We start from the raw sequence: 14564 nt of genomic DNA, 5'->3' as shown, positions 1-14564 counted from the left end.
TTGCCCTCCTTTGGACCTGCTCCAGGACCTCGATATCCTTCCTGAACTGAGGGGCCCAGAACTGGACACAGGACTCGAGGTGTGGCCTCACCAGCGCTGAGCACAGGGGCAGAATCACTTCCTTGGACCTGCTGGCCACGCTGTTCCTGATCCAGACCAGGATGCCATTGGCCTTCTTGGCTACCTGGGCACACTGCTGGCTCATGTTCAGCTTCCTGTCAATCCAGACTCCCAGGTCCCTTTCTGCCTGGCTGCTCTCCAACCACTCTGTGCCCAGCCTGGAGCTCCCCATGGGGTTGTTGTGGCCAAAGTGCAGGACCCGGCACTTGGCCTTGTTGAACCTCATCCCATTGGAATCAGCCCAACTCTCCAGGCTGTCCAGGTCCCTCTGCAGAGCCCTCCTGCCTTCCAGCTGATCCACACTCCCCCCCAGCTTAGTGTCATCTGAGAATTTGCTGATGATGGACTCAATCCCTTCATCTAAATCATCAATGAAGATATTAAACAGAACTGGGCCCAACACTGATCCCTGGGGGACACCACTGGTGACCGGCCGCCAACTGGATGCAGCCCCGTTCAGCACCACTCTCTGGGCCCGGCCCTCCAGCCAGTTCCTAACCCAGCACAGAGTGCCCCTGTCCAAGCTGTGGGCTGACAGCTTTTTCAGGAGAATGCTGTGGGAGACAGTGTTGAACGCTTTGCTGAAGTCCAGGTAGACCACATCCACAGCCTTCCCCTCATCCATGAGGCGGGTCACCTGATCATAAAAGGAGATCAGGTTGGTCAGGCAGGACCTGCCCTTTCTAACCCCGTGCTGGCTGGGTCTGATCCCCTGTCCATCCTGCAGGTGCTGTGTGATTACACTGAGGATGATCTGCTCCATAACCCTGCCAAGCACTGAGGTCAGGCTGACAGGCCTGGAGTTTTCCGGGTCCTCCTTCCAGCCCTTTCTGTGGATTGGCGTGACATTTGCCAACTTCCAGTCATCTGGGATGTCCCCAGTGAGCCAGGACTGTTGGTAGATGATAGAGAGAGGCTTGGAGAAGCTCTTCTGCCAGCTCTCTCATCACCCTTGGTGGAACCCATCTGGTCCCATAGACTTGTGGGGATCCAAGCAGTTCAATAGGTCACTGACTGTGTCCTTCAGGATTACAGGGGGGCTGTTTAGATTCTTGTCACCTTCTGTAAGCTCCAGAAGCCATCTGTCCTCAGGATAACCTGTCTTACTGTTGAAAACTGAGGCAAAGAAGGTGTTAAATACCTCAGCCTTTTCTTCATCTTTGAAGGAGATGGAGCTGTTAGAACAAGTCAGAGGAGGCCACAAAGAAGGACATGGAGCTGTTGTAGTGACTCCAGAGGAGGCCACGAAGATAATCAGAGGCCTGGAGCACCTCTGCTATGGGGACAGGCTGAGAGAGATGAGGTTGCTCAGCCTGGAAAAGAAAGGCTCCGGAGAGACCTTAGAGCATCTTACACTACCTGATGGGGCTCCATACAGGAAAGCTGGAGAGGGACTTTCAGTAAGTGACAGGACAAGAGAGGGGAATGGTTTTAAGCTGCAACAGGACATTTATCTAGACATTAGGGAGAAATTCTTCACTACAAGAACAGTGAGACACTGGCACAGGTTGCCCAGGGAAGATGTGGATGCCCCCTCTCTGGAAACGTTCAAAGCCAGGTTAGGTGGTGTTTTCAGCAACCTTGTCTAGTGGAAGGTGCCCACAGCAGGGGGGTTGGAGCTAGGTGGTCTTCAAGGTCCCTTCAAGCAAACCATTTTGTGATTCTATGGAATTATAAATATCTCAAGGAATCAGTTGTGAAACTGTGTAAGTTTCACAACTTTGCAAACTAGAAGAATGCATGGAATTTCTTGACTGGAAAGACATACAAGCAAAAACTGTGTCTATATTTTGTATGTATCACACTGCAATAACAAAGACAGCAACCAAAATATTTTAATAGCAAAGTTATTCAAGAGCATTTGCCAGACAAAACAGGGGACAGAAAGATTTCTTCAAATTTCACACTGATGTATATATCCTTTGAAAACAATTAAAATTCCCAGGTCACTTATGTCATTAGCCCATTAATCCCTGAGACCATTGCCTAGCGGGTGTAGCACCCTGTTAGGAAACCCATAGGAAATAGGCAACCTCATCCAGGTCGACAGGATAGTCCGTGAGCAGCACCGGGGTCTTCTCAAACAACTCCCCCTTGTAGCTGCGCCACTTGCCCGCTGGCAGGTACACATCACGCTCCTGCTTGCCCATCTCCAGGACAGGGGCCACCATCAGGGTATCCCCAATGAGGAACTGGGAGTCGATCCGGTGAGCGGCCTCGTCACGGGGGGAGATCCACCAGATGGGACGGATGATGGGGTCACCTGTGTCAGTGACCTCCCCAGCCAGCTCCAGCAGCAGTGGAGCCACCAGTGACTCGTGAAGCTCGGTGAACTTCTGAGCAATCTCCACCACCTCCTTGTCATAGAGCCAGGGTGGGATGGAGAACTGCATGGAGGGCATGAAGGCCGACAGCTCCAACCAGCGCACGTACAGCTCCCGGTCAGGGATCTCCACTGCCCCTTCTGTCTTGTTGGGGAGGAAGTTTCCTCCAATCATATCTGGCAGGAGAAAAGGGTACCCCAGCATGCTGATGGTGAGCACCGTGGGGATGAGGGACTTGAGACCAAGCTCATAACCCCAGATGGAGTCACGGTCAATGATGCGGAAGAAGCAGGAGATGTTCTGTGACTGGTAGCCCACCCGCACCTCGGCCAGCTCGTAGAAGGGGATGGCCATCTCTGTGTAGCGTCGTGACCAGATACTGGGGTCTGAAAGTGGGCGGAAGGTGCTGAACTGCTTGGGCAGGTAGCTGGTCTCACCCGCATCAAACTTGAAGGAGGAGATGCCATATTTGTGTCGGAGCTGGCGCAGGTGGCTCTGGAACCAGTCCCGGGCTGCCGGGTTGGTGAAGTCCAGGATGGCCCCAATTCCATTCCACCACTCCACCATGGCTGGCAGCCGCCCAGATGGCTCCTTGATGAACAGCTGATGTTCAATCCCCTCCTTAAAACTGGAAGAATTTGTGTGTATGAATGGATGAATCCACAGTGTGACTTTAAACCCATCTTCCCTTAGTTTTGCAAACATCTCTGTCACGTTAGGGAATTTGGCAGGGTCAAAGTCAAAGTCCCCATAAGCTTGCGTGTACATGTCATCGATTTCAATGTGGCTGCAGTTAAAATGGTACTTCTTGATGTTTCGTGCAAAATCCAGAACTTTATACTGATTGATATCTTTTTTGTAGAGTGCCCAGGTGGACCAGATGGGGTATCGGAAGGCGTTCTCTGCAGGGATCTTGGAGGGCTTGTTGAAGTACCTGCGCACCATATACTTGTGGATGGAGGTGATGTCGGAGCCGACGCAGACGCGGTAGCTGAGCTCGGGGAAGGGCTGCTGCCCCGGGGGGGGTTTGTAGGGAGAGTCCTTGTAGCGGGCCTGGAAGAAGAGGGTGCGCTCGCTGGCGTTGAAGCCCAGGTGGAAGGGCACCGAGTCGTTGATCTTGATGGCCACTGCCTTGGAGGAGATCCAGTAGCGCTCGAGGATGCCCCCAAAGCTGTCTCGGAAGGAGTAGACGTCGCTCGTCACGTAGGGCACAGGCTCCTGGTAGCCAGCCAGGCGGATGGGCCAGTGCTGGGTGCTCATCTCCGAGCCCCCGTACCAGTGGGCGTCCTCCCAGAACATGGTGTGCTCCACCGCCGGGCCGGCCGCCAGCTCCTCCCAGCGCACGCGGTAGCACATCACCGTGTCCTTGGGCTTCACCGTCTGGATGAAGAAGTTGAGCGGCCCCGTGCTCGACCGCGTGCAGCTCAAAATCTCACCCTCCTTGGAGCACGACTCCAGGTCGAGCCTGCCCGAGTGGAAGGCCAGGCGGAAGACCACCTCCCCGTGCTGGTTCCTGATGACAAAGCCATCTGCCCGCAGGTCCATCAGCTCCGTCTTCAGGCGCTCCGCCTTCCTCAGGGACACGGTGTAGTAGCACCAGGCCACCACTGCAGCAATGAACAGGATCAGGCCCAACAAGATGGCCATCAGCATGGGCCTCAGCTCCTTGGAGGGCTTCTGCTTCACCGGTGTGACATTTTTGGGCAAATGACTTTCCTTGGCATCGCTCTTTTGATTGTTCCCATGTTTTCCTGCGCGATAGGTAATCATGTCTTCTTAGTAAGAAACTTTGCTCCTGAATCCTTTTCCAATGAGAGGACACAAAATCCACTTTGTTACATGAAGGTGGTCAGGGTCTCCTTTCCAAAGCCTGGCTACTCACACCTGCAATGTTATTCCATGAAACAAAATGTTATTCCAAATGTTATTCCATGTTATTCCAAAAAAACCCTCAATCAAATCTTGTTTCTCTCCTCCCATTTGCAGCCCTGCCAGCTCCCTTGCTCTGTAGCTCTGTCTTGATCTGCTCTGTGGTGGCTTTGCCTGATCTCTGGCAGCTGGGCTGAGCTTTTTTGGAGCAGGGCTGTGCCAGGAGTCTCGTGACCTTCTCTTGGCTGCAGCTTCCCTGAGCCCTGCAGAGAAAGGTCAAGAGGATGAAAGTCAGGGCAGAGCCTGGGGGACAAGGGGGCCAGGGAAAGGGGCTGGTACCTGAATAAAGAAGCTGAATGTCAAAAAGCTGATCTGTTTTTACATTAATAACATGCACTGGCGGACTTTACCACCAGACTACAACTTCTCATCATCAAATGCAGGCAGAGAAACACTGTGCTGAAGCCTTCAGCCTCTGCCTGGTGTTCTCCACCACCCCCCAGCGATGCAGACAGCAAGTGATATCTCCCTGCACTTTGCCATTTCCCTGAGCTGCACGGGGACACGGGGACAAGGGCAGCTGTGCACTCTGTAGCCAGGGACAGCCAGCCCTGCACTGGTCCAGGTTAGCTGTGCTAAACCCTTCAGCTGCCAGCCCTGCTGCCAGGCTGAGAGATGTCAACCTGGGGCAGCCCCTCTTGCCTGAGCATGGGAAAAATCCCTGCATACACCTTTCCATTTTTTATCTAATTCAGTTTCTGTAACTCCCCAGCTTATGCAAGGCCATATGCTGGATAATAGTCACGGAGTTTGGGTATGCAGGTGCCACTGAAGTTGTTGCAAGATCATAGAATTACAGAATGACAGAATGGTTTGGGTTGGAATGGAATGTTCTATTTATGTCAAGTTTGTGCTTCATGTGTATATCAAGGAACTTAGCTTTGAATAACTGTGTCATGTCAAACACAGGCAGCAGAGAGCCTGTCCTTTGGCATTCATTTTCATAGAATTGTTTCAGTTGGAAGGGACCTTAAAGATCATGTAATTCCAACCCCCCTTCCATGGTCAGGGACACCTCCCACCAGACCAGGTTGCTCCAAGCCCCATCCAACCTGTCCTTGAACAATTCCAGGGATGGGGCAGCCACAGCTTCCCTGGGCAGCCTGTGCTGGAGTCTCACCACTCTCACACTAAAGAATTTCTTCCTAGTAGCCAGTCTCCTGGCTCCTTCAGTTAAAACCATTCTCCCTATCCCTGTCAGGGCATGCTCTTGTAAAAAAAGTCCCTCTCTGTCACTCCTGTAGCCCCTTCATGTCCTGGAAGGTGCTACAAAGTCTCTCTGGAGCATTCTCATTTCCAGGCTGAACAACCACCTCTCTCTGCTTGCTGACCTCATTAAAACCTTGTTTTGCCAAGAAATACACAAGAAGCTAACACACTGGCTGCATGAAGCATCACCTAGCCAGCCACAGCACCTGCAGGAACATCCTCTGCCAACACAAATAACAGGTAAGGGAAATTGCAGCAGACAATGTGAGGGAACACACTTTGTACAGCTGAGTTTTTGGCTTGCCTGGCCTCATCCTGGGGTCTGTGTGACCTCTTGGAATGAAAGTTTGCAGTAAAAGCCTGTACGGAGAGGAAGAAAATGAAGAGTAATGAAGAGAATGAAGAGGAAAAGAATGTATTGCTTAGCAATATGTGCTGTTTGTCTTAGCAGCACTGCTGTGGTATCAGTATCTAAGTATACATATATATATCTTACATATATCTAGGATGACAAGATGGCCAGGGAGCCATTAAAAATACCACAAGTCCCTGTGCTTGGGATCAATTGCAGCAGCCTCCCCACCACCCATCTGAACCTCTTGATTAGTTTTTGTAATGTGTTGTCAGGTGATTGAGGCTTTGCTGTGAAAAAGAGCCAGTCTGGAAAAAAGTGTTCCCAAGAAAGCCATGTTGAGGTGGGGGGTGAGAGAAGGAAGGTGACTGCTTCCCAAAAAGAGGTGATGATCCAGGACAGGGGAGATTTGGGGGAGCAGGTTAGGTTACACATGTGCTTGGGGCATTCTGCCAGCCCCAAAATGCTCAGAGCTGGCAGTGTCCCCAGTGCTGGCTCGGCTCCTTGACACAACTCTGCATCTCCAGCTCGGGTTCTTTCCAGAGAAACCCTGGTGTTTTTGCAAAACAACCCCTTTGCTTTGAAGATGTTTTTATGTGCTGGGTCAGTCCTCAATTGCTGCTCTCAGATCTTTCCTCCTCTTCTTACTTCCTCCTTTTGGCCTCCCAGTCAGTTTGGAGACAGAATGCTCCTATAAGATAAACCCCACCATTTTCCAGGGTAAAAAAAAACAAAAAAAAAAAAAAACCCAAAACACAAAACAAACAAGAAAACCCAAAAAAAAAAAAAAAAAAAACAAAAAACAAAAAAAACAAGAAAGGAAAAGGGAAATATGTTTTTCAGGGCTTCTGCTTTTTTTTTTTTTTTTTTTTTTTTTTTTTTTTTTTTTTAATATTAAACAACAGATTTTAAAAACCAAAACTAGCCCAGGGACATCAGGTTTACAAAATACCTACAAGAACAAAGAATGCATGGGCAGTTCCCTAGCTTTCTATGCAGTGATTTAAATCCCATATAATTGCTCTTGGTTTCCCCAGGGGCAGAACATCAGTGGCAGAAAGAGTATGAAAGCAAGACAGGGATTTTCCCCACTCTGATGATATGGTGGATGTTGCATGGGTACCCCAGCCCGATCCCTCACAGAGGAGAGAAACTGCCTGGGTGATGTGGTTGGTAGGTGGGAAGCACAGGCACTGGTATGACCCAGATGAAATTTGTATTGCTAAAATAGATCCTACCAGGGGCAGGAGTCTCTGAAGCTCCAAAGTCCTGCTCTTCCAAAGTTTATGTCTTATGAAAGTACTAAATACCTGCTGGACAAGTTCTGACTTCTGCAGCACAGAGTCCTGCCAAGAGCCACACATGGGTGACTTGGAGTCTGGATCCAGCCTCTTCCTTGCTCCATCCACAGGGTTAAGGCATCACAGTGTCCCTCCTCCATGAATATCTAACCAGTCTAATCTCTCTGTTCCAGTGGATTCTGAATTAATCCAGGCAAAGTGCTACTGCTTCCAAGAGAGGATGGGACCAATGCTCCAAAAGTAAGATGGCTCCAGGACACAGGCACTGTTGAGCTATATTTGGGCTGGTTTATCATATGCTGACCTGGTCTGGATCCCTCAGGCCTTCCTTCAAAAAGTGCCAGGATTCCTCAGCCTGTTTCAGAGCAGACTTTAGCATGCAAAGCTTAAACATTGACATATCCTGCACCACGACATGCAAAAAATGAGCCAGGACTTTAGACCCTTTCAGAGTTAAACAGGAGCTAAGCAACAGTTTGAAGTGATGAAACACACATCAGCCAGCATGAAAGGCAGTTACATACCCAAACCCATTTGTACAATTACCTTCAGAGCCTCCTCCAGACCAAATCTGTCCCCAGAAGCCCCCCTGAACTCTTAGTGCACATGGCATGAGTTTGTCAGGCCTTAGTCCAGGTCTCAGTTAGGTGACAACTGAATCCTCAGACTTTTTCCTTTCCATCTGGTTTACCTGCCAGATAATGCATGGTGGGCATCACTCATCAAAGAACCCATCAGGAAATAATTCTGCCTTTAAGTAATGGGGTAGCTTTCTATATTAGTTCCTTTTATAACAGGTTCTCAGACACTTAGGAGTCACTATCAGGTGCTCATAGGGAGGGTCTACAACATTCTCTGTTAGAAAAAACACCACAGGTAGCTGTAAGTCATGATCATAAACAAACTATTGCCCTGCCAAACTCTGCAAGAACTGATTAATCATTTACCAGGCTCTCTTAAAGTGTTTCAAAATGGGACCTTCTTCATAGAAAAAATACCCCAAAAAAGAAAGCAGTTACCATCAGCTCTCATTTCCCACATCAGCCTGGCACATGCTGGCATCATATGGGGAATTCATTGCTAAATAGGGCCTGGGGAAGGTTTGCCCACAGCTTTTTTCAGTGCTAATAGGTGACGTGAGAAAAGAGGTATCTGCAATCACTGCAGCCAAGGAGGGGGAGAGTGGGAGAGCCAAGGTTATCTCATGAGCTGCCACAGATTAGCTACAAAGCCAACAAGGCTTAGCACAAGGGTAAGTGGCTGGGGGATGGATGCAGAGGGTGAGGTGACATTGCCAAGGACGCTCTGTGACCCATGTGGTGCAGGCAGGGGCACCCACGTCCCTGGATGTGACCAGAGTCCCTCCCATGGAGTGGGGCATGATTTTTGCTCCTCCTGCCAGATGGAAAAGATTCAATGCTTGCTTGTGCCTCAAAATAGAGAGTATATTATCAAGAGTGCTGTGTACAATCCTTACCCCAGCTCTGGGCTTTGAGCAATTCCTGATAGCTCCAGCGAGGACAACTCTGATGGCTTTGCTGCCTTGACCCTTGGCTTTTGAGGATCCCACTGCAGCAGTCTGGTTCATATTAACCCCATACCACCAGCAGAGTCCAACCTGCAGGAGGGTTGCAGTTGTATCCTGTTGGGATGCACCAGCATCATGGAGAGACCCACATCCACCACCAGTCTGCTCTGAGCAGGCTTATTTCTGACAGCTGTGATGATCTGGGGGTCTCCACACTCTTCCCCATGGCTCCTGCTGGCTGGAAGGTTTTTTTAGCTCATCTCAGCATGGAGGTAGCTGCACATACTCTGCTGGTTTGTGCCTTTACAAAGTGCTGCCAGAAATCAGGTAACCCCATGCAAGCCCTCTCAAGCCATGCAAAACCATCTCAGGTCTGGACCAGAAATATTACCTTGGGGTTTTCCTTATCAAGAGAATCCCAGTCATTCACAACTGGGAACAAAGCAGAGTTTACTGCACAGGTCTTTGAGTCCTAATTGCTACAGGAACAAGCAGCGGGAAGGCCCACTTCTGTCCTCTTCTATGAACAAACTCCTCCTTCCCAAACCGGCAGAAAAAAAAAAAAAAATGCAAAATCAATTTTTTCCCCATTTCAGGGCTCTCTCTGACTCAAGCTTGCACACAGTGCTCATGTGCTGCTCCACGCTGCAAGTAGAGTCGGCAGCATCCTGCATCCTTGGGAAGGAGCTCCATCTGCTGAGCCAAAAGCCCAGGCTGAAGGCCATGGAATGCTGCCAGGTTTGTCCCAGGGCTGCAGGATGACCCCATCCTTCAGCATCCCCTGGGGACTGCTGAGACCATCAGACTCTGCTGTATGAGGATCAGTGCTTGTGAGGAGCTCCAGGAAGTTTTTGAGGTGACTTTCCCTGACAAAGGAGCAAATTGATGTGAGAGCACGAGAGAGGAGAAAAAAAGGTTATTGTGTGCTGCAGCTGGAATCATGTGAGCAGTCTGGAGGACAGTGGAAATACAGGCAAAGAGGGAGAAAAAAGATGTTCTCAGCTCAGGGTGCTCTGAATGAAGTCAGTGAGCTGGGTTCGTGCAAGGTGAAGGAATAAGTCAGGAAAGCATCTGGGTCTGAGCTGGGCTTTCTCCCACTTGGACCCAGACTCAGTTGAAGGCTCTGCTTGGAGATGGAGTCCTTGGTAGCTGCCTGCAACAGCCATGAGGTAAAAAAGGCTCAGTAGTCTAAAGGCTTTCATCTAGGAGGGGAACCACTCTTGGTGGCTATTTTCTTGTGATAATGAGACAGAGAGCAACAATGAGCATCAAACACTCCAGATAAGTTCTTCAGGGATGCTGCAAGCTCTGCCTGGGGTACTCCAGCTGCCTGCCAGGGTAAGAGGCACTGGGCAGTTTATCTCATATCTGTTCTAGCAGGACAGGTATTTTTCTTGCAGCACTGATGTATTCACACTGAGAGATAATGCTTCTGGGCAGGTGGAGAGCACCTGCTCTGGGGTTCCCACAGCCTTAGCCTGCTGCTTACATGGGAGCAGGGATGCAAGGACCACATCAAACCAGGTATCTCTGAAGATGCAGCTTTGTGCCAAACCAGCTCCCTTGCCCAGCTATGGGAGAGTTTTGGTACTTAAAAATCTCTTTTTCTCTCTTTATCCCTTCATGGGGATGCAGGGTCTTTTCTGTGGTTATTTTCTTACATGTTTGACATCAAGTGCTTCTCTGTGGTCAAAGGTTTCACTGCAGAGACAAGCCCAGATCATAGAATCATAGAATGATAGAATCATAGAATCATAGAATTGGCTGGGTTGGAAGGGACCTCAGAGATCATCAAGTCCAACCCTTGACCCAGACCATGGCACTGAGTGCCACATCCAGTCTCTTTTTAAATATCTCCAGGGACAGAGAATCCACCACTTCCTGAGGCAGCCCATTCCAATGTCTGATCACCCTCTCAGTAAAGAAATTCTTTCTAATGTCCAACCTAAACCTCCCCTGGCACAACTTGAGACCTCTTGTGCCCTCTTGTCTTGCTGAGAATTGCCTGGGAAAAGAGACCAACCCCCCCCTGGCTCCAGCCTCCTTTCAGGGAGTTGTAGAGAGTGATGAGGTCTCCCCTGAGCCTCCTCTTCTCCAGGCTGAACAGCCCCAGCTCCTTCAGCCTCTCCTCATAGGATCTGTGCTCCAGTCCCTTCACCAGCCTGGTTGCCCTCCTTTGGACCTGCTCCAGCACCTCAATCTCCTTCCTGAACTGAGGGGCCCAGAACTGGACACAGGACTCGAGGTGTGGCCTCCCCAGGGCTGAGCACAGGGGCAGAATCCCTTCCCTGGACCTGCTGGCGACGTTGTTCCTAATACAGGCCAGGATGCCATTGGCCTTCTTGGCTACCTGGGCACACTGCTGGCTCATGTTCAGCTTCTTGTCAATCCAGACTCCCAGGTCCCTTTCTGCCTGGCTGCAGATCTTTCATCTTATCTTGGCACTTATCAAGCTTCAACCAGAACAATGAGAGCCCATCTTCAAAGTGAATGTGGACGGATGGATGGATGGATGGATGAATGAAACTTGATTAGTGTGATAGGGGTTTTACCATCAAAACTCAGCCTGGTCATAAGCAAAAGAGACTTCCCTGGGTTTTTCAGAAATTACCCGGCAGGCCTGAAGATGATCCTTTCACAAGCAATTTGAATGGGCATCCAGAGAGAAAAACCTGCAAGAGTCCCAACATCTGGGGAAAAAAGCTAATAAGGATTTGCATCTCTGCCCAAAGGAGGCTACCCAAGGGCAGAGGAAGATTTCATCCCTAAAACAGTGAACAGATGGAGGGTCCCCACAGAACCCCAGCCCTCCTGGCCCCAGGGGCCCAGTGTGACTTTTGCCATCCCTGTCCTGAGATGACACTGAGGGTACAGGATTGAGCTCAGATTTTAAGCTCAATAAAGACTTGCTGGCTCCAAGACTGGGGTGAAACCTAATCAGTGGCTGTGCTGTTCCTGACCATCCCTTGGATTTTAGGCTAGCAAAATATTCAGCTCCACTTGCTCTTCCAGCTGCTGTGTGCCAGAAAGCAGCCCTAGACAGGGTGAGTGATCCCTGTGTTCAAAGATGTGGTGCATAACAGAATATCCCTATCAGGAGAGGCACTTCCACTTGCTCATCAGTTCACACTGGTTAAATTCACTGTGAGCTGCAAAATCAAGAGGAGAAAGCAATGCACCCATCAAACTGATGATGGAGCCAAGAACACAGCTGCACGCTCCACAGGAGTCAGGTCAGCAGGAACTAACTGCACGTAGAAATTTTGTGACCAAGAGCCAGAAATTATGGGACTGTACTACTCTGTGTGGGAGAGACCACAGCTGGAAATTAGCTTGTACTCTCCTAGGGTCAGCCCAGGAAAAGTGGAAACAATTTGAAGAAAGCATCCTTAAGCACAAGGCTACGCCATGCCTTCAGCAAGCCAATGCCTCACGGAAGAATGGGCTCTAAGGCTACAGAATAATTATATATGCAAATATTTCCTTGGATGTCTAAGAAATAAGGCCAAAGAGGTGTCCTGAAACCCCAAATACCTCAGTGGCTGATATTCAACTGATCGATTTTTGTTGGTGCTGATGCATTATTTTTAGACTGACTTTTCCCCAAGGATTAAAAATGGTTTCTGAGCTAGGGTTTACAGGGTGCAGTGCTAGTAGAGGGGCTCTGTGGCAGCCTGAATATCCTGTATCTCATAAAGGGAGTGCCAGAGCCAGAAAAAAATTGCCAATGCATATGGTGTTAAGTTGGGACTCTAGACAGAGCAGATATCCAGATGATCTCTGCTCCAGTTCCCCAGAACAGGACAATGGGCAGCAAGGGGAGCAGCCAGGTTCTGTGCTGTGGCATCCTTTGTCACCCTTGATGCCAGCTGGAGGTGATGGCACCAGAAGCTGTGTAGAGGTGAGCCCAGATGCTTCAAGACACCACCATAGGAAGAGGAGCACCAGCACATGCCCTTTAGAAGAAAAGTTGGAGATTTTGCCTTTCTCTGCTTCCTTTCCTTGGGGCAAGGAAGTGAACACGGCTTAGCAACAGATGGGAGACTTTATTTGAAGTAAAGAGATACCCTTTGGAAAGCTGGAATCACACCTCAGAGAAGAGAAGACATGGATTTCCCAAAGGCTTTGCACAGAGTTTAAATGGCCACAATAGGAAGAGAGAAGACTCAGGGTAAGAGGGAAGATTCTAGGAAGGTTAAATATCCACGGGAAGAAGGGAAGCAGTGGGAATGAGGATGTGATCGTTGTCCCCATGAAGGTGACAGGGGCTTGCCCACAGCAAAATCTAAGCTGCCCTGGGAAATCTTAAGGTGAAAATAGCAGGAAAAGAGTAGGGGACACATTTACTATTTTCTTAGTTTTCCCAAGGCATCCTCTGTGAGCCCCTGCTGGATTCAGACCTGGGCATACACTTGTAGCCTGACCCTGCCTGGTGCTTCTCATGCTTTGACTGCATCAAAGATCCAGGTGGGGGAACTGGTAGGATGAGAAACCTTCCTGACACAGAGAGGGATCCATTTTCTGGATGTTAAAAAGATCTGTGGTCCAGTGGATTGGGAGAAATCTGGGACTCAGGACCTCAAAATTCATGGCTTTGGGCAGATCACAGTTTCCCTGTGCCTCAGTTTCCCTATTGTGAAGTGGATGAAAGCGACAGGAGGAGAACTCAGGAGCTGTACCACTCACAGGGGCAAGGGAACATCAGGATCCCTGGTAGAACAGCACAGTAAATTTTCACCAGGATATTCTCTGTGGTGCTCTCCATCTGACAGGGAGACATCTCTGGACATGTCTTGCCTCTCCTCTCCCTCCTGTAGGAGAGACACACTTGCTCAGAAAATGTGGTGGAGAGTGTTTGCATTTTCAGCTCCAGTCATGTGGAGGGGAGTTTAACATCTGCACCTTTTTAAATTAAAAATGCCTGGTATTTAGTGCAATTTGACACATTAACATGAGGGACAGAAGCCTGTAATCCCAAAGAAAGCTGTAATACCAAAAAAAAAAAAAAAACAAAAACTGTTCCGTGGTATTTTTCTTGAGCACAGAACTACAGCCAGGCAGGAGCAGCCTCACAAGGGCAAGAATTTACCCCAGCCTTCCTTTTTGTTTGGCTGTAGGATACCCCTTACCCTACCTACATCCACATGGGAAGAAGCCAGATCCCCCCTCTGACAGGTAGAAAGCTGGGAGCCATCAAGCCCGGGCTGGGCACAGGGGGAATGACACCTTTGCAAGGCTCTGTCTCAAGCCTGTGCCCTCTCGTGGAAGCCAACACTGTGCTGGTTTAATCTGGCAGCCTGGCCACTTAAGGAAGCTGGGAGATGTCACATCTGCCCAGATGAGAGATGTGACATTGGTGCCATCCAGGACTGGAACTCAAAAGTAAATGTTAAGCAATCACATTTATGTGTATTATGCATAAAGATTAATGATATACCTGGATGAGAAATTACCTCAGCGAGCATATGGGGCAGACAAGTGCAGAGAAGTTGTGGCTAAATGGGAGCATCTCACTAGGAAAATTGTCTCTGACTTCCCCTGCTTCCATCTTACCTGGCAGCAGCTTTTGGGCAGGGCAGTTTTTCTCCCTGTGCAGGGCCCAGGCAGATGCACAAGAAGCCAAACGTGGCTCAAGTTACCCTCAGAGTGAGCATCAGCACAGACCTGCAACAGGGCTCTGCTCCCTGGCCAGGAGCTTGGCTTCCCCTCCATCAGACTCAGGCTCTGGGATCCCTGGAACTGACTTCTGAGTTTTTACCCCTGCTGTGACCTGTAACAGTGCTGAAAAACTCATCTCAGTA

The 14564-nt window shown here is 49.6% G+C and overlaps 1 protein-coding gene across 1 annotated transcript; it reads right to left on the bottom strand.

The window, feature by feature from the left end:
* Positions 1-1930: 1930 nt before the first annotated feature.
* Positions 1931-8092, bottom strand: LOC139789779 (myogenesis-regulating glycosidase-like). Its single transcript, XM_071730841.1, has 2 exons — positions 7782-8092; positions 1931-4328 (listed from the first exon to the last, which is right to left on the bottom strand). The coding sequence occupies exon 2, from the start codon at positions 4212-4214 to the stop codon at positions 2127-2129; it is 2088 nt and encodes a 695-aa protein (XP_071586942.1). The 5' UTR covers positions 4215-4328; positions 7782-8092; the 3' UTR covers positions 1931-2126.
* Between the last annotated feature and the right edge of the window lie 6472 nt (positions 8093-14564).

The sequence above is a fragment of the Heliangelus exortis genome, chromosome Z, assembly GCF_036169615.1.
Source record: "Heliangelus exortis chromosome Z, bHelExo1.hap1, whole genome shotgun sequence".
In the NCBI taxonomy this organism is placed as follows: Eukaryota; Metazoa; Chordata; class Aves; order Apodiformes; family Trochilidae; genus Heliangelus; species Heliangelus exortis.
The sequence above is the reverse complement of the archived record's forward strand: the minus strand, read 5'-3'. Positions and strand labels throughout refer to the sequence as shown.